Consider the following 20,375-nt stretch of genomic DNA (forward strand, 5'->3'; position numbering starts at 1 on the left):
CTCAAAGTATATGATCATATACCAAGCCAACAATGTTGTCGTTCTCTTTGTCAGAATCTTCAGTGGTGTGGCAAGGTTGATTTTTTCTTTCGCTTTATCTTTGAAATGCGCTTTTTGAGGGTTGATTTCATAGCAATCCTTTGAAAACTGATATGTTCTACCATAGTGTGTGCACTTTAAGTTTTGGTTTTGTGATTCCGATTGTAGCGGTTGGATGAGATCACAAAAGCGCCATTTGTCAACTGTTGATTGCCTTTGAGTTTCTTTTCGTGCTCTTGAAGAGAGTTTATTACATCTTCAATTTTAGAGACTTGGTCCTTCTCTTTAAGTTCTTCTACAATTTGGCCAAAATCTGCATCTGATACTGCTTTGAGAAGCACAAAATTTGGTCTTCATTTTCTAGAGGGTATTTTATATATGTCAAATGTGTGCAAATACTTTTGAGCCTATTGATGAGAGATGGCACACCTTCTCCAGGCTCCATAAGAAATCCGTAAAGTTGCATTTTTAATGCAATTTTAGAATGCTCGGCAATAGCACCAAAATGTTTCTCTAAGGTTATCCATGCGTCGTGTGCAGTGGTGCAATCATTCAAATAATGCACAAAGTTGTCGTCAATGGATGTGAGCAAAATGCCAAGAGCTTGCTCATCTTTAGCTGCAAATTGCACTAAGCATTGTCGCATTTCTACTCTATCATCTTCAACAAGTGATTTAATGGCATACCATAATTGCTTTTTCAATAAATAGCCCTTGTTTTTGGCCTGCCATGTGTGAAACCATTGCCGTTGAATTTGTCGATGTTTTTCTCGCCCATTGTGGTGCATCGTAAGTGATGTGGAGGAAGGTCTTACTCTAAGAGCAGTGTCTAGTCCTCGTGTTAGGTATACAATAATTGTCGAAGGAAATTACAATCGTTGTTTTTCAAGTGTGAAGTCGCTCTTCACAGATGTGAAGTACCTCTTCACAAATGATGGAGACATTGGAAGCTGAATTGCTTTTGATATTTGCAATATTTGAAAACCTTTGTGAAGCCTTAGACATGAAGTCTGAATTGAATCCTTGATGCCTTAGGTGTGCAAGGGCGGTTAGAAAGGGTAGATGCTTCAATTTTTTTTTGTTGAAGAAATGCATTGATTTTTAGCTTATGCAACAGCTAAAAAAAAAGCGAAACTTGGCCAAGTCGTGGTACGATTTCTAGGCAGGGATTGAGAGTTTTAAAGCTCCAAGCAATTTTGAAACTAGGTGGGAATGGGCCTAAAAAAAAAAAAAGCTTAATGCTAAAAAATAAATGTCGAATAATCACTAACTACAGTTGCTGATGATAAGGTGACGAGGGAAGGAAGCCAATAAACTTGGCATTGATAGAAGGGGTTCTCGGTTGGTTGTAGTTGCAGGCAATGTTGAGGGCCAGTGGCCGGTTGCATATGATGCGAGGTAGGTCTGCAGACTGGGGTTGTGAGCACGAGGTGCACCGTCAAGGTGATGTCGAGGTCGCATTGCAGTAGCATAGGGCAAGGTGTACCCATATTTATGTTGTGCTGCATAGAACATATGTCGGTAACCCAAGTGGCAAATCTTGTGGAAACATATCATTGTATTCCACTAATAGTTTTTTCAATTGATAAAAAACATTTACTTCTTGTAATGACCGAGAAATAGTAAGAGAAGGAGAAGAGGAAAGAGAAGCATGCGGCATTAAGGAATTCTCAGATGTAACAGAATCATTATCAACATGTGATACACAAAAAGAGTCATTCGATTTTATCATTGAAAGAGAGATGCATAAGCTCAGCTATATAAATGAATGGTGAGGGAGGTATATCTTTATCCCACAAGAACAACACATGCATGCCATTGGATTCCAACATAGTACTATTATGCTCCTTTTGTAGCTACGATATGTAATGATGAACCTAACCCATGTAACCACTCTCGACTCAGCACCACATTTTTTCTATCCATGTTTATCACCTGAAAAGCTAAGGTGGTCTAATATCCTTGGATCTCAAGAGGTACACCTTGGATCTGAGGACCCTACACTTCAACATCATAGCCATAGATCATAGCTACCTTGTAGCGATTGGAACTAGGTGTTTGAGGTAGATTAAGACATTTCACTAGCTTATAATGAATGAAATTTGTGAGAAGCGACATCATCTACAATGATTCTCACTTTGTATTCTTGAATGTATTGATGCATTCTAATAAGTTTATGTGGGCCAAATGTCCGGTTGCCAGGAAGACAGTGATATAGTGCTCATGAACTGCTTCGGTATGTGTTACCTCCACATTGGAGTAACGAAAAGAGGATTCAAGTTGTGTACCACTTTTTACTTACCATAAGCAGTAGACTTTCCCTTGGAATAATCCTTTTTGCCCTGACCACTTCCCATAAAAATAAGCCATAATTTCTCTTTCTTTCCCTTTTCAAATTCCTCAGAGAGCCTTGGGCTTCTTGGACACATCAGATGAGGTAAGAGAAATATTTCTTTTATTATATGCTTGATTGTCATTATGAGATTCATGTGCATGCGAGCTATTAGGCAGATGCGTGTCATGTAAGGATTTATCATCACGATCATCATGAATAATGGAGCCTTTTATGGATTCCACAAAAGAGAAACAACAAGAACAAAAACAAGGTGTGTGGGGAGTGAGCAGGAGATGCAAATCAAGGAAGGCACATGATTAAAGTACATTAAGAACTGTTTCTAATCTTGTCTTTTTTTTCCCCTTTTTTTTGGGCCATACTCACAATTGTGAGTAGACATGTTAGATTAACACTATCGATGTTACCCCAACTTTGAGGACAAGTTATCACAGCACGATGAAACCTTTTCTTATGGTTAAGTAGGTATAATTGAGTGTCAACAATCACGTCATTTTTGTTGTGATTTAATATAAAATTTAATTGTCCATTGTACATACATGATCACAAATGTTCTATATGTTATTAATGGCCCCACTTAAACAACAAGGTGAAAGGCTCACATTTTCTATTCTAAAATTAACAGGTTGCAGCACCCTTTTAACGGGGTTTCACCATTCTAGAGAAAGGCTAGGACAAAGCTTGAAAGCAATAGTAGTATGCCCTTCCACTTTGTGTAAAATGAAAAAGAGAATTTTTGTAAGGCCTTCAAAATGAAAGTAGATTCACACTTCAGATTTGAGGGTTGATTGGCATTGTAAAACAATAAAATGAAAAGGAAGTAAATAAAGGGAGCCATTGATAAATTAAAAAATATATTTAATGCTTTCATTAGAAAAAGTAGGTTTAATAAGCATAGAAAATAATAAAAGAATTCAATAAAATGAACCTTTATGAGTCTCTTAAATGAAAATATTCTTTTAGGAATTATAATATTATAAAAGATTTCAATAGTCAATACATACTTCACATCATGGGATCAAACTTCTATGAATGCACTGCATAGCACATGGAGGTCGACTTTAGTTTGAACTTTCTAAGCGATGTATGGAGTTCTCTCTCTCTCTCTCTCTCTCTCTCTCTCTCTCTCTCTCTCTCTCTCACACACACACACACACACACAATTCAACATGTTGCCATGGGACGTTGTTGTTGGCATCTGACTAGCACCAAAGGATGATTGGTTTGTGTTGCCTTTCTTTGGGATCTCTCAAACTCAACACACTCCATCATGCATGCATACACATGTAGTGCATTCACCCTATAGCAATTGGAAGCAACAATTGGGCCCAAGCAAGCAATGTGGTCACAACCAAAAGCCCTTTTGTTTGCGTGTGTGTGTTTTGCCTCAATCTAGTTCTTACGATCCACTAGTCACCGCAACAATGACAAGAGGTGCGGAGCCCCTAGTACATCAATTAGGGCAAAGGCATATCGAGGGCGGGGCTAAGAGAAGAGACGAAAGAGAAAACATGGTATAGAGCATGAGCCAATGCGTGTGATTCATCTGGTGGGTCCGAGTTTACATTTGCCTAGGTGGTTTACTTTATGACCAAGCAAAGTGGCTAGGGGAGCAACAAAATGCACGCACCCACCGAGGGAATCTTCTAGGCCACGTGGTATATAATGTCTTGGGTTTGAGGGAATATTCTAGGCCAATAAGTATAGCTATCCTTTTGAAGTGAAGCAATAAAGAGGACAAAAAATAACATTGCTACCATCTTATGAACAATAGACGATGGCAGGATATGTGGGGCTCGACAAGCAGGTGCAAGAATTCATGGAAGATAGCTTCTCATGAGAAGCAGCTATTCCGAGTGACCACACGTGCTCTTGACCACAAGGTTTCCCAAATGGGCGTAGCCATCTAGAATCCAAAACCTTAAGGTGATAGAGACTCTTAGTCTAGCCAATTTGAGTCCTCTTGCATGTGGACCACTTTACCTAATAACACCCTCCTTGGGCCAACTTGCCCAAGAGTATCTCTACCCCATGGAACCTATACATAAACCCTTTTAGTGCTAGCACCACTTCACTTGCCAACGTGCCAAAGAGTGCCACTACAAAATACCCAATTTGATGCCGCATTTTACTCAAGATTGTCTTACATTACACTAGCTAAGGCCGCACTGAGAATAAGCCTTCACAAATCAACACCATATAATATGAGCTTGTAGTTAAAACAATAGTCCGATGAGCATCACCAATGTTGCAACACCATACAATGGTTGCCTACAACAAGAATTAGCTCTAAGATTATGGTGAAAACTATGAGGGGCAAAATTTAAAGAGATCACCATTCCAAGTATTGTCAAGCCGATTAGCACTTATTTGCAAGACCCAAAAAAGTTATAGCGAGGGGGAACTCCAATCTGCCCAATTTGAGTCCTCTTGCATGTTGGCAATACTCAAGGTCACCAACAATGCCTTATTTTATAAAATTTGGAATGATTTCTAATGTTCAAATGTTATTGGTTCTCGACGTCAGCAACACACCCATAGTAGGCACACACCTCAATGCTCCTACTAAAGCAATGGATCAACAAAACAAAGGAGTGACCACACATACATAGGTTCTCACATACATAGAAACATGTAAACACAAACAAATAATTGCAGACGTGCATTCATGCATGTGCACATATACAAATTTACTCCCAAAAAAAGGCACTACTTGATCACACCCAAGAGTGCTTCGTGGGTCTCGGCTAACTTTTTGAACTCCAAATAAGGACAAAAAGTAAACTTGTGATTGTAGGTGGAAAGTGGTAGTTGACTTGCACTAGCAAGTCGGGAGCATGGCCTTCTAAGATTTGGAGGGTAGTTCAAAGGCCCTCATTGGAGGTGCTTCTAAGATGTGCGTCACATTTAATGTGGTGTGAGAGGTGGATGGGAATGTATATTCATATTTGGAGGACCTCATAAAAGTATTTCTATCTAATGTATACAATTGTCCTCTAAGCCCTTATAAAGGAGTAGATCTGAAGTCTACTTGTGGATTGGCTATAACTTTAGCTTTGAGGGTGGGCCATAAGAAGAGACAAAGCAACTGCTATCCCAAAATACAAACCTTTAATGGGGCTGCAAGATTCTTGTGATCTTTTCACATCTATTGATCCATTGCTCGTGGTTTTGGGCAAACCTTGACGAGATGCATGGCATCTTAAACACTAGCACATGCCCCATTACAACCTGCATCATTCTGTAGAACCTTAAGAAACCACAGTTGTACTAATGATGCTCATTTTACAAAACCCACCAACTGTTTCAATAATGCATAAATGAGGCATCACAATCGTGTGTAGAAATTTGGCTCAGAAAGTCATATTTTACGCGCATAATGCTTCAGCACACAAGTTGCCTGCCTCAATTCCATTATTAACACGTTCCCAGCAAGAACACGTGGAATCACTTCACAAAACAAGAATTTACTGCTTTCTACATGAAATTTTTTTGGGACCCTAGTGTCTTATACATTTTCCTTTTAATTCCAGTATAACATCCAACAACAAATTGTACAAAGCTGTTGATGTTGCTCATTTTTGTGGTGCATTTCTTATTCGTGGTGAAGATACAAGCCCAGGCCAAACCTAGCACATGCGCGAACAAAGGCCATCTGTTCCGCTTGCTGCGTTGGATCTTCTTCCTTTGAATTGGCAGTAAATACTGTGCCAGAGGCTTCCCGAAATGCCTACAAAAATAATGAGCCAAAAGTGTCAGTTTCTATGAAGTCTCGCTACTCTTTTCTATCATATGGTAAGGTGTCCATAGTGAAACATGGTGATAATTTGAATCAATTTCTTGAATAATATGGTTAGCTACTATTCTTCAGCAAAAAGAATACCTCCAGTCATCTCCTCGTATGGCCCTTGGGCGGGTCTCAGGAAAAAAGCGGGAAAAGAAACGTGTGTGTCGCAACAAACCTCAACGTTAGCAATTTTCAACATGAACATTTTGTAAAAGGGTAGTCTGCTCAAAGGCTTGAACTAAGAGATCTGTCAAGCCTCGGTCTATACAAGGGAAGATAGTTTATTGCCATGAACAACATGATAGGGTTCACCTCTGGAGTCTCAACCATTTTCCTGAATGCTCCTAGCTCTCTCTGACACCACACATGACCACCATACCATATCATCCAATCAAAACCAATCACAATACATCATCCCCAACAACTAACGGCATGAAAAATAAATCTCATGGTCCCCAAAGCGTTGGTCAACCTACGGGTTATGGGTTCAAATCCCCTGTTGGATCACCTCTACAGGGACACCTTGTGCTCACCTGGTGTTCACGTTGCTAGGGCTCTTGCCCTTGGACACTCGAGTGCATCCTTCTCCTGGGGTGGGTCACCCGAGGAGGTACGAGTTCTCTCCGTCGTTCCTAGCACGTGTGGTGCATCAATTAGGTGGCCATGGTGATGCCTACACATGGCTCTTGCCCGACGGTACGCAGCCCTTGCCCGACCATGTTTCATGGCTAATATTTCAAAGGGATAAGCACCTCCCCCTGTGGACCCTCTGGTGCGTTCGAAAAAAAATAAATCTCATGAAATGCACATGACAAGACAACTCCTATCACCATGTGGACGATCACAAAGTTTTTGACTCTGTAAGTTGAGACTTTATGAATACAAATGCAACCTGGTAATTAATTTCGTCCCTCAGCAAAAAAGGCAGCTCAAATGCCCTTATTCCTGCCCCTCATGGCTTCTCTCTCAACTAGCCTAGACAGCACTCATAAACAGAGTCAAGTTTCCTACTAAGTATAGTTCAGCTTTCAATAACATAGACAAGGAATACCTCTCCATCAGAACCTCTGATTGTGACACGATAGATGACCGTTACAAATTTTCCATCTGCAGAGAAGGTTATATCGCGCACTTCACCACACCAACCTGTGGAGCATTTTTTCAAACCCCTTAAAAGCCACACTAGCAGTGAAGCATTAAACTAAGAGACAAGTAGTACAAGCTGGAATGCATACCTGGGGCATAAAAGCTGAGCATACGATTTGCTTGGTACCTGCAGAAAATTCATCTAGCATAAATTGAATATAATGTGACCAGAAGTGTCAGGTTACAAACAAAAGACCTAGTGTTGGGTAGTCATGAATCGATTGTTATAAACAAAAATCAACCTGTGTGTTTGGATTTCTTATGTAATGAAGAGACTATGCAGATGCAAAAGTTGTTGGGTACAAGAAAGACAATTCTTTTTTGAGCCATGGTGACAAGCCAAAAAAACATCTGGTCTCTGTGTCCCCACAAAGCAAGTAGCACGATTACTCTTTGGGACACAGGATTATCCTTTGGGACACAGTGACTAGCCAAACACTGCTCATCTGCATAAAAATCAAGACCTGCTTGCTGCTGCTGCCTTGCCATCGCTTCCCACTGACCTACTCGCTGCCCCCCTGGCCCTGCGCTCGCTGCCCCCTCCCACCCCTTCACCTCGCCTCCACAGTTCGCTGTCCCTCTCCTCTTCTACGCATTCTGCACCCTTACCAAACCCCACCCCCCCCCCCACCCCCCCCACCCCCCCCCCCCCCCCCACCCAAAAGCCTCTTGCACGCACTGCCCTTCACCCCGGCCGCCCCTGCCTTGCCTTTTGTCTTTCGCTTCGTTTTATCCTATCCACACTTTTCGAGTTGTTGATCTCCTGCTTCTCGGGCCATTCCCGCTTAGTGGGCTCACAGCAGCAGGAAATCGCCACCACCACTCACCCGTGCAGTAGCGGACACAAATGGAGGCTCCCGTTCCGCCTCAAATGACTCAAATGAAGCCCCGTGCCCGACCCCACGGCACCCACTATCGGACTCGCTCTCTCGCCGATGGAGCAAGCACACCTTGCAGCAGAAGTGGGGAGCCTCCAGGCCACCTTTGTCCTTTGCAAGATTATCGGCAGCCGATCTAGGAGAGGCAAGGTGTGCGATCTCCTCCAGGCCTGCCTTCTCTCGGAGGTGGGAAAGATCATCAATGTATAGTTCCTTGGGCATGGCTACTACCGTATTTTGAGACTCTGAGGTGGCGTCCAAGGTCATTTCAATGAGCGACCTAGCCATCTGTGCAGTGAGGGCTCATTTTAAACAGTGGCGCCATGGTTTCGACCCAGCTTCTGATGTTCTTGTCAAGGAAGTAAATCTGCCCATATCAATCTGCTTTCCTGGCTTGAGGAGAGAGTACCTCCCGCTTCTATCTAGGATAGGTTTTGAAGTTGGGACCATTTTGGAGACGGCGCACGGCAGCTTCAATTGCTACCAAGACACTCACTCTCTCCCGAAGGGAGTCCTATTGCCTAGGGGTGAGTGGTGGATGATTTTCCAAGAGTGCGGAGTATTCGGGACTCCCAAAACCAATGCTTTATATGCCAATAGATGGGCCATCTTGTGTAGGAATGTCCTCGTAGGAGAACCCTACCCGCAACATAGACTTAGCCTACCAAAGCTAGCCACACAGCAGACAGAGACTCAAGATATTCCGACTGGCACCTCCTCAGAGATGGGTGCCCAGTCAGCTAATGGCTGGCAGCAGGTACATGGCTGTCGTCGCCAAGGATAGGCATGCTGCATAGTCCCTCCTGGTGGCATAGTTACATGGGACGGCGGGTCGGGGTCGGGAACGGGGTCGGGACGGCAAAAGTCAGGAAACAGGGACGGGGGTCGGAACAACAAAAAAAAAAGAGACTTTTTTGGCATTTTTTGACCTACACACATGCCACACACATAGAGCATCACTTTGACCACAAATTTACACTAAATAGACCAAAGAACACGAGTCATATAGGCGGAAATGTGCTAATAAAACATCAATGATCAATGGATACAAAATGAGAAGTGCATGCCACAAGGGCTCAAGAGTCAAAAAGCCTAAAGGACTTAGGACAAGCCTGAGGCCTCAAGGATAACAAAAAGTACAAAGGGCTATGTAGTAGGTAGAGTCGTAGACTCAAGAGTCTAGACTCGAAAGTCGAGTGATCAATGATCATCAAACTCAAGAAGTGCTCGCCTGCTGAATCTCCATATCGTCGTCGTCGTAGTCGAGGTCGTCAGCGACATATGAGGGCTCGGGAGGCTCGCATTGAGGCTCGAAGTCCTCCTCTAGCTCCTCCAAAAGAGTATTGGCCATAGATGGATTCTCTTGTGCCATCTCCCACTCAGTGAAGGGATCTGCCTTGTGTGTGACGCTCTTGGAAAGCATGTGCAAGTTAGCGCTCACAAACACCAAATCATTGGCCCTCTGGACCCCAAGGCGATTCCTCTTCTTAGAGGCAATGTGGCTGTACACACTCCATAGTTGCTCCAAGCAACTAGTGGTACATGCTTGGCTAAGGACACGAACAACCAAGCGCTGCAAATGTGGGCCATCTCCTCCATAGTCCTCCCACCACAAAACCGAGCCAATCTTGTTGCGATCAAGTTGTGCATTTACACATCCATAGAAGCCCTTCTTTTGCTTGTAGTTGAGTAGCTCGTCTCTAATCTTGCGCCTAATGTCACTGCTAGGCTCAAGGCGCTCCAATGCAAGCCGCCATCCTTTGCTCACCTCCTTGTCAGTCTCTTGACGCCTTCCCTGAAACTCAGGGACTCCATCTCTTTACGCAACAATGCAATTTTTGCCTCATTGCGACTTGCATAAAGACCAACCAGAATATCCCAAGCCTCTTTTGCAGATTTTGTTGAACGAATGTGAGGAGTAATGGTGCATCATGCTGTGTGCAACCACAGGATATGCAACTACTCTAAGTGCATGGACATGCACGGCCTGCGCAAAGGATCAGAAGGTGCCAAAACACTTCCTAAGAACACTTCCTAAGTTGACCTGAACCATGGACCTGAAGTAGCTTGTCCACATGCACATACGGTTAGATGTGCACATGACATTCATTGTCCCATTCTTTGTACTTCCCATAGTAGCTTGGCGATTCTCGCATGTGGTATGTTATCAAAGATGCAGGTTTCTAGCTCTTTCCTCAAGGATGGAGCACTTTAGAGTTGAGAAATGATCCGGATACCAATAGTTTATGCCTTTACCCTCAGTTTTGATGCATTCTCTTGGAGCGGTCAACAACAATACCTTCTGCAATGTTGGTTGTGCTACTTGTGAGTCGGTCGACTTGAGGAGATTCTTGTTAGAAATGGATTTACTTTCGACGGACAACATTTTACTTTTCACAGGTCTTTCGGGGGTAGCAGTTGGATTGTATACTGCAGGATACTTTTCTATTGCGGAGACTTGTTGCAGATATCCTCCACAAAACCCACTCTTTTCGTCTTCCTTTCCAGGAGCTAAGAGGGGGTGTTAGAGTTCAGGCATCTCTTTGGATTCGTCCAGTTAGTACCAATTTCTCCCAGGGAAAGGAGTTAGGGAGTGAGGGCTGTTTTGTAGCTGTGCCCGGATAGTGTGAGGTTGTTTCCTCATGTCGGGATGTGTCTAGCCATGTTGAGCCTTGGGTTTTGGCTTGGTTCTATGGCTATTAGGTGTAAGGTGCAGCAGAAGTGAATGTTGAACTTTGCTCAAGATGAGTGCTCTGGATTGTGCTCAAGGGTTCCTTTTACTTACGGAAGGGAGAGCCTTCCGTTCCTTTAGCGAGAGAGGGCAAGTGATCACAACAAAGTGGATAAACACTGTGAATGAAGGTGCTAAGACTGAGAGATAGAGAGAGAAGAATACGACACTAGAATGTTGTCATACCCTCCTCCGAAGGCGGGGCCCACTCTCTATGGCGAGAACGGTCTACTATTGATTGCATAAATCTCTACAATGCAATGGACGTGCCGACGATATCAACGACAAGACGGGCTGAAATCTGAAAACGCTAAGGGCTGAAATCTGCAAATCTTTATCTGCTGAATTCTGACTCTATGTCGATGACGATGGCGATGACCACGATGCGATGATGACGCGCTGAAAATGCAGATGCTGAAATCTGCGTTTTCCGGGCTGAATCTGCAAACTTCGGTGGATCTGGCCGTGCGGCGTTGCGGGAAGGTGAGATTTGCAAGGTTTGGGGGTTCTATTGCGGAGTTTGACTACTGAAAACTGAAAACGCTGATGCTACTTGTGGTTTTGTCGCGAAGAATCTGCAAAATGCTAGGTTGTCAGGCTGATCCAAAAACGCTAGGGCTGAATCTGAGTTAAAAACACTAGGCTGAATTTGAGATCTGCTGCAAAAAAGCTAGTGATCTGTTGTGTCCTGCTGTCGCCGGGTTGCTCTACAAGTTGCAAAACGGAACTCCAGAAGGCCAGATGTAGCAATCTGCGCCGTAAACGTCCTCCGAAACAAGAAAAGCTAGCCTCAGCAGTGTGCACTATAGAAGCTAACATAAGCTAAAGCAGTCACCGAAGGACCGCACGGACCACCACCGGATGGTGTCCTGTCAGTAGGTAGGGTAATCCAAGATGAGGGGAAAGCCAGACTCAACACTTTGCACTGTGAAGGGTTCTGAGAAGAGGTATGGTAAGACCACGCTGTCTGCACCGTGATTATCCTGTAGAAGTAGCGAAGTGAAACCGGCCTGTTCAACCAAAAAGGGCGGTAGACCTTAGACTTAATCCTTATTTGCTTTCACCCATTTAATTTGTAACCCACTTTACCTGTACTTTCAAGACACAACACAAGGGGAAAGGAATACAGGCTGCTAGATTGCACCTGTATGAGAAGAACGACGCCAGACTGGCCCCTAAATTAGGCGCCCCTTTCGGTATTTCTTTATTCTTTAACAGAGGGAATAAAAGTTGTGGTTCCCTACAAGCTGCCCCGCACAACCTTGGCTGAATTTCAACTGTTCTGGCTTGATTTCGGCAGCATAACTGTACTAGGACTCTTCACAGCCAGTATTCCCACGCATTGGATGACTTTCCCGACGCATGCGGACACTTTGCAAAGCCTAGCGAGAATCTGCAGCACGCTGAATTCTCTGTTTTCTGCCCCGAAAATGCGCCAGATCACCTGTACAGCGGTCCCCTTGCGTCCCCGAACTTCCTGGGGGTATTAGGGTCCGTTTAGGGCCAAAACCCTAAACCTGCAAAAATACACAGCAGGCTGTAATTCACTGTTTCGGGCTCTGTTTTGCGCGCCGGTCGCATCCGTAGCAAGTCCTCGAGCTCCCGCACCTGTAGGCTACTTGCCCTTTGAATCGGACGAGATTTCTAGTGTGAAACCTCTCCGAATTCACCTGTACCTGCGGGGGATTAGCCGCTAGCTAATCCAGTACCTGTGCAAGAGGCTCTTGCCTCGGCAATCGTGCATGAACCCACACAACTGTACATTGGTCAATTGAAAAGCCCACTAGAGGGGCATAACATACTGCCATAGGGGAGAGAGAGGGCAGTGCGTAGCGTGCAAGGCATCACTCCTGGCACCGCACTGTACATAAGAGGTAAGCAAGCACTCCATTGAAGCTCTCAACCTGTGACAGACAGAAAATGAGCCTCCTCTCTCATTTTAGGCGCCCCTCTCTGGCCACGAGTAGCAGAATGCTCACAGAGTGCCACATGGCACACTTTCCGACTTTGGGCATTCCCGCCTAAAAATATCTCAACTGGTGCATCAGTTGACTTTGCAACAGAGCAATAAAATGTTCCTCTAGTCATACCAGAGATAATGACGCGAACACATTTTCAGGTCCAAAATAGCAGTTCCCTAAATTTTAGGAGATGCTGCCATTGTATCTTTCTAGGTCATCTGATCCCCTTTGTACACTGCAGCCACACCTAGAACTGAAATGTAGACTCTGTAGCAAAGGATTCCACTTTGGCTAGTCAATGACCCCACTTTGGCTAACCATAGTCCTTGTCCAACCTTAGTGTTCTCTTGCCCGCAGGCCTGGACTCCCTCTGAACAGTTCCACACTAGCTATGCAATGCACGGCAGTTAGATTTCCCGAGGGGTGTTTCCAAAAAGTGAAAATGAATAAATAATAAGAAAGAAATCAACAAAAAAGGATAGATAGTAGTCACACGTTGGTGACATACCCCCCTCTTGAAATCTCAAACGTCCTCGTTTGCATCTATGTCGTACATGCTCACAGTCAACACTAGTGTATCCAACACCTGTCGACACATGCACGACATATACATGCTCATTGTCAACCATGGTGTATTCAACACCTCGTCGACACATGTATTGCTTGCGTGTGAACCCTGTCCCAATGACATAGTGGTAGCTTCGCACTTTGTGTCACAAAGTGATGACGTGGCGGACAACAGAAACCCTAAAATTCCTGCAAACCCTAATTTTTGCCAAAAACCCTAAATTCCGGAAATCGCGGAGGCGGATTATTAAAAAAAATATTTTATTTTTTTTTTTTTTTTTTGGAAATTATGAGCGACGCGAATTTTGCTTTTGCTTTTTTTTTTTATAAAAAAAAAAGAGAAAAGACTCTCTAAGAGAGAGAGAGAGAACTGATGCTTTTGATTTTAAAAGCTTTTGGGGCTCTGCTTTTGGGCATCCCTTGTAACCTTTAAATTAGTGGTGAGGGCCTCACTTATCAGAGCATCTGGACGCAGAGTCTGAGAGTGAAACCCTAACCGCTCTCTTGTACTTTGATGATTGATTAATATAAAAAGAAATACCGAAAGGGGCGCCAGTCTTTGGGGCCAATATCTCTAGGCACGGAACTCCACCGGGCCAGTGCAAATCTATTGTGATCTGTGAATTGTTTTGAAGTGGTTATTTGGTGCTGTCGCGGTTGATTCTTGACTTGGAGTGTCCAAGTTTGTTACAGTGGTATCAGAGCACGGCCGATTTCTCTTCTACGGGAAATCCGATCCCCGAATTTTTTTTTTCCGCGGCACCTATGGCTTTAGGCAATGATCAGTCGACTCCCTCTGCATCTGGAGATGCGGGCTGGGATCACAACGAAGATTCAGACAAAGAGTATGGCCCGCCTTGGCCTACTTAGGTGGAGCGGCGAGAGATAGAGCCTCGCCAGTTGATCAGCGATGCAACAATGATGATGCTCAATTTTGCCAAGGACCCGAAGATGGCAAAATATATGAACCAGACCTCTTTGAAAGAGCTACAGATGGAGTGGCAGAGAACCACAACACCACTCCCGAAACCCGCTCTCAAGAAACCTTCTGTCTCCAAGAAATATACGGAGAAGGAACTGGAGAACGTGGTTGATGCACGGATTGCTCAGCTTTTCGACGTGCAAAAGAAAGGCAAAAAGCACGGCAAAAAGCAGAACAAAGGTACTGACTTCCCGGGATATTTGGGTCGTCAGTCGACATTCGACAAAGCAAAGAAACGGAAGAAGCGTGTTCGATTTGAAGGAGTACCCAGTTCTTCTTCTTCTTCTTCTGACAGTTCTTCTAGCTCCTCGGATTAGAGCGAAGAAGACAGAAAAAAAGCAAAAAGCGAAGCAAGACACAAAGCTTCGGAACGGGCAAGAAAAAGGCAAAGAAGGCTACATCTCGCCCAAAGACTGACAGTTCTACTGAGGACTCGTCTACAGACAGCTCAGATTCCGATGACGGAAAGTTTTATGCAAACAAGAAGAATTTTTACAAAGCCAACCAGTATGACTTTCTCGAAGATAACAGCAAGAAAGTCCGAGAGTTTAAGGAAGGTGGCCACTCGATCAAGTTTGATACTTTTCAGGATACTCAGATGCTTCGAAGGCTTTGTCTCTTATACAGCAGTTTGACATCGCTTTCGCGGGAGGACGCTATTCAGAGCACTCCAAGATTCGGAGAGCTGCTTCTTACTCTGAGGGGAATGCTCGTACTTGGTGGTCCACGCTTCTATTAAGCAAGACTGTGCCAGTTACATGGCTGAAATTCAAGAGGCTTTTTATTTCTTCTTGGTTGACTCAAGAGTTTGAGCGAGATATACGAGCTGCTTGGAACCATCTCCGGATGACCAAGAGCGATACAGTGAATTCTTATTGTGAAAGATTCTGGAGCTCTTTTCTACCCGCCTCTTCATTCAAGAAGATCTCGTTCAGAGAACAAATTGAGCGGTTTACCTTGGGTCTACCTACAGAGATCCGAGATCACTGCTTGGAACAGAAGTCAGCTTCTATTCAGGAGTTGATGAGTCATGCGAAGCGGGGCTTTGCCATTCACTCTGGCAGTCTGACCTACCCCACAGATGAGGCCATGACACAACGAGCCAAACAGACTTCTGGGAATGAAAGTAGAATGAAAAAGAGCAACCCAGAGAAAAAAAAAAGGATGCACGACCCAAGCTTACTCCTGAGGAGAGAGCTCGCTTCATCAGAGAGGGGAAGTGCTTTGGATGCGGGAAACATGGACATATTTCCGCAAAGTGCCCTGATAAGGCACAGAAAGAACAGAATGATAAAGACGACGACAGGTTTGAGAGTTCGAGAGCAGCTGAGGAATGTGGCAGAAAAGGCAGATAGAAAAGCAGAACTGGTACCACATGGCGTGGGACTTGCACCGAATCAAATGAATGAAAGTACAAACTTTGCCGTTTTTTTTTGGGGCAAAGTGAAGGATGTAGAAGCTCTTTTGAAGGAGCCAAGGCCAACTTCTTTTCACTTGGAATTGGCGGCTCGATTTGGAACTGCGCCCGACAAACTGACGCCACTGGCGGAGGTAGTTCGACTGGCACCCGGATGGGATGTTGCCATTACACCGAGCATTGGCAAACTTCGTTTGCAATGACAGGGGTGTTCAGGGCACGTGAGTGACGTTCTACTCGGGATCCCTTGGTACCACAAGAACTACGCCGTGGTTGACTACCGGGCCGAGAAAGCGACTTTGATAAATGAAGGGCTTAGAGATTGTACTTGATGAACTTCAGTTTTCTTACTCATTCTTTTGGGAGAACTGAACCATAGATAAAAGTTGAATATGTTTTGACCTGAAGAAAAGAACGCCAAGATTTTTTTTTCTCCACGCTCATGCCGATTGCTTTTGAGAGGGCCTGAAGATCATACCATTGATCTGACATCTGGAAGCACACCACGGAATCGGCCACCTTATTGTGTGAGCCGAGTACAGAATGAAAAGATTATGAACTCAGTGAAAGACCTCTTGGAAAAGGGTCTTGTCCAGCTTAGTACTTCACCGTATTGCTCTCCAGTGTTGTTGATTTTGAAGAAAGACAGATCTTGGAGAATGTGCATCGATTATAGCACTCTCAACGAAATCACCATCAAGAACAGATTTCCGATTCCTAGGATCGATGATATACTCGACAGGTTACAGGGATCCTCGTGCTTTAGCAGGATTGACTTGAAGAGTGGATATCATCAGATCAGGATAGCGCCAGGAGATGTCTACAAGACAGCTTTTCGGACGACTTTTGGGTTATTTGAGTTTTTGGTGATGCCTTTTGGCTTAACCAATGCTCCTGCGACATTTAACCGGATGATGGACAGGATTTTTCGAGAGTACAGGCTATTTGTTGGCACTTTCTTTGACGACATCATTGTTTTCTCGAAGAATGAGGCAGAATACAGAGATCATCTGCTTCAAGTCTTTTAGGCATTACGAGATCACACGCTAGTGATTAATGCAAAGAAAAGTGAATTTTTTCCTACCAGAGATACACTTTTTGGGGCACATTGTGTCAGCAGCAGGAGTGCAAATGGACCCGGCCAAGATAGAGACTATCCGTGATTGGCCCGATTTGAGGAATGTCCATGAAGTTAGAAGCTTCTTGGGACTATGTTCATACTACAGGCGGTTCATACGAAAGTTTGCAGAGGTTGCTTCCCCTTTGCATATCTTGACACAGAAAGGAGTACCTTTTTCGTGGGGACCCACAGAGGTGACTGCCTTTCAGACATTGAAAGAGAAATTGACTACGGGACCTATTTTGACTTTGCCGGACTTGCAGAAGTCATTCGAAGTATATTGTGATGCTTGTGGTCGTAGTCTGGGTGCGGTCTTGATGCAAGAAGGCCATGTCATAGCTTACGAGAGCCGTTTGTTCTCTAGGCCGGAGATGACAGCACAGATTTATGAGAAAGAGCTTTTGGCGGTTATCCATGCTCTTACTCAGTGGCGGCATTACCTACTCGGAGCGGATTTTATTGTCTTTACAGACCATCAGAGTTTGCGCTACTTCTTGTCACAGAAGCAGCTTTCGGAAAAGCAGATGCGGTGGGCGAACATCTTGTCACAGTTTCACTTCCAGATTGTCCATGTGCAGGGACAGAAGAATGTAGTGGCAAATGCTTTGTCTCGGAAACCGTTGGTTCTGGCTATTTCCGCGATACATCATAGGAGCTTCGAGGATATGGTCGATCAATATGCCACAGATACAGGTTTTGCAGATATTTTCACACGGATACGGGATGGGGAGACAGTAGCTGGATACTCCCTTCGGGAAGGCTACTTGATGAAAAAGACTATGTTGTGCGTTACACAGCCGTTGAGGGAAAAGGTTATGACTGATTGCCACTGTCCACCTTTTACGGGTCACCGCGGCATTGCTACCACCACGAGAGGGGTAGAGAGATATTTCTTTTGGCGGAGACTCAAGAAGGATGTGGAAGAGTTTGTGCGCAGTTGCTTGGTATGCCAGAGGTCAAGTTTGACAGGCATAAGGCAAAGGGATTGTTACAGCCTTTACCCATACCCACCCACCCGCCCCTGGGAAAATATTGAAATGGATTTCATTTTTTTTTATCTCCCGAGAATACAGAATGATCACGATGATTTTCCGATTACATGGCACGCCTGAGACGATTGTCTCCGACAGAGACCCCAGATTTATGAGTTTGTTTTGGAAGGCAATTTGGGAGAACATTGGGACGCGGTTGCAGTTCTCGTCATCGTTCCACTTGCAGACTGACGGGCAATTTGAGATTGCCAATTCAGTGATTTTAGATTTATTGAAGTCTTGTATCTCGCATCAGAAGACTCAATGGGAAAAGAACTTACCTTTGGTGGAATTTGCCTACAATAACACGATACACTCGTCGACGGGTAAGGCGCCATTTGAGATTGTTGAAGGTGCTGCGAAGGTTCCACCCTTCCTGAGCACGAAAGATAAGATCTTTGAAGCGGATAAATATACGCGAGATCTGGATACGGCTTTTGCCAAGGTTCGCGAGACTTTGCAGAAGTCTCAAGAACGACAGAAAAAGGCAGCGGATCGCCGTCGTCGCGACATGAAATTGAAGGAGGATGATTGGGTGCTCTTACGTTTTGAGAAGGCACGCCTACGAAAGAACAAGGGAAAGGAGAGGCTTTTTCCAAAGCTTAGTATGCGATACTACGGCCCTTTCCAGATTACTGAAAAGATAAATGAAGTCTCCTTCCGATTGAAACTGCCAGATACTTGGAGGATTCACAATGCATTTCATGTGAATCTCTTGAAACCTTTTAAAGGTGATGTGCCTGATGATGGGGAGCCTGATGAGCAACCCGAAGTGGAAGAAAACGAGGAGATGCTTGTTCCTGAACAGATTTTGGCACATAAGGATACGAAGAATAAGGGTAAAGTTCGAAGGCGGTTCTTGGTTAAGTTCAAGAATTATCCTGCACTTGATGCGAAGTGGATGGAGGAGGAGGACCTAGCAGATACTCCTCAGATTGTGAAACTTTACCTCGATGCTTTTGGTTTAGCATAGTCTACTCCAAATGGAACCCAGAATTCAGCTTGGCCGAAGATCTGGTGCAGTGGGATGCACAAGAGGGGAGTTACTCCACTCCTTTGTCAACAGATGCCTCGATTTTGATACTAAAGTCACTGATGTCTCTTTGAGCTTCAGGGATACTGAGAGCTGACAGTATTCTGCTGGATGACTTTATGAAATGGAATTCCTGATTATGATACTGATTTGTTCTTGACTTCTTGTGAGTGCAGGAACTGATAGCCGAAATGACTGCAGCATTTTGGTCTGATTGATCTCCAATAGACATGGTTGCAATAGGGGTTAGTCAATCGGACATCGATGAGGTCCCGATTGGACCTAGATGTGATTGCTAGCTACATTGCCGATAAATCATGGTCTAAGATCCGAATGAATGTTGAATGTCATGTGATGTCCTGTGATGTCTGGTGATGTCCTGTGATGTCGTGTGATGTGACTGTCGATTTTGTACATGTGCTAGATGTGTGTTCCTAGTACGTAGGTACTAACAGTCAGTGTCTGCTAAGACGGTTTATGGCTTTTGTCGGTTTTGCAGGCGTAATAGCGGTCGATTACAATGCTTTCAAGAGGGGGGTATGTCACAAAGTGATGACGTGGCGGACAGCAGAAACCCTAATTTCTGCCAGAAACCCTAAAATTCTTGCAAACCCTAATTTTTGCCAAAAACCCTAAATTCCGGAAATCGCGGAGGCGGATTATTTTAAAAAAAAAAAAAATTTTTTTTTTTTTTTAGAAAATGATGAGCGACGCGAATTTTGCTTTTGTTTTTTTTTTAATAAAAAAAAAAGAGAAAAGACTCTCTAAGAGAGAGAGAGAACTGATGCTTTTGATTTTAAAAGCTTTTGGGGCTCTGCTTTTGGGCATCCCTTGTAACCTTTAAATTAGTGGTGAGGGCCTCACTTCTCAGAGCATCTGGACGCAGAGTCTGAGAGTGAAACCCTAACCGCTCTCTTGTACTTTGATGATTGATTAATATAAAAAGAAATACCGAAAGGGGCGCCAGTCTTTGGGGCCAATATCTCTAGGCACGGAACTCCGCCGGGCCAGTGCAAATCTATTGTGATCTGTGAATTGTTTTGAAGTGGTTATTTGGTGCTGTCGCGGTTGATTCTTGACTTGGAGTGTCCAAGTTTGTTACACTTTGCCATTGCTTTGAGTAACACTTTCGAGCATACCCAAACCGACAGTTTAAGAATTCAGTTACACATGTACCCTTTAATAGAAGCAATTACTGTATCCTTGACAAACTGAGAAGAAATACTCACTTCTATAGCACTAAGCAAACTTTTGGACTTTCCATAAGAGCAATTGCCAAACTGACAATCTGTACAACTCTAACATTTATGTAACATGTACTTGATTTGAGC

The 20,375-nt window shown here is 44.1% G+C and overlaps 1 protein-coding gene across 1 annotated transcript in view; it reads right to left on the minus strand.

Moving 5' to 3' along the window:
- Positions 1-5,757: 5,757 nt before the first annotated feature.
- LOC147442908 (DNA repair RAD52-like protein 2, chloroplastic) overlaps positions 5,758-20,375 on the minus strand; it is a 47,715-nt gene continuing 33,097 nt past the window's right edge. The window contains exons 2-4 of the mRNA XM_086528899.1: positions 7,414-7,451; positions 7,230-7,324; positions 5,758-6,121 (exon numbers count right to left, since the gene is read on the minus strand). Coding sequence (XP_086385025.1) covers positions 5,987-6,121; positions 7,230-7,324; positions 7,414-7,451 — 268 coding nt within the window. The 3' untranslated portion in view covers positions 5,758-5,986. The remainder of the gene's footprint in view (positions 6,122-7,229; positions 7,325-7,413; positions 7,452-20,375) is intronic.

This window comes from Adiantum capillus-veneris, chromosome 14 (assembly GCF_014529385.1).
Source record: "Adiantum capillus-veneris isolate H3 chromosome 14, ASM1452938v2, whole genome shotgun sequence".
NCBI classification, from domain to species: Eukaryota; Viridiplantae; Streptophyta; class Polypodiopsida; order Polypodiales; family Pteridaceae; genus Adiantum; species Adiantum capillus-veneris.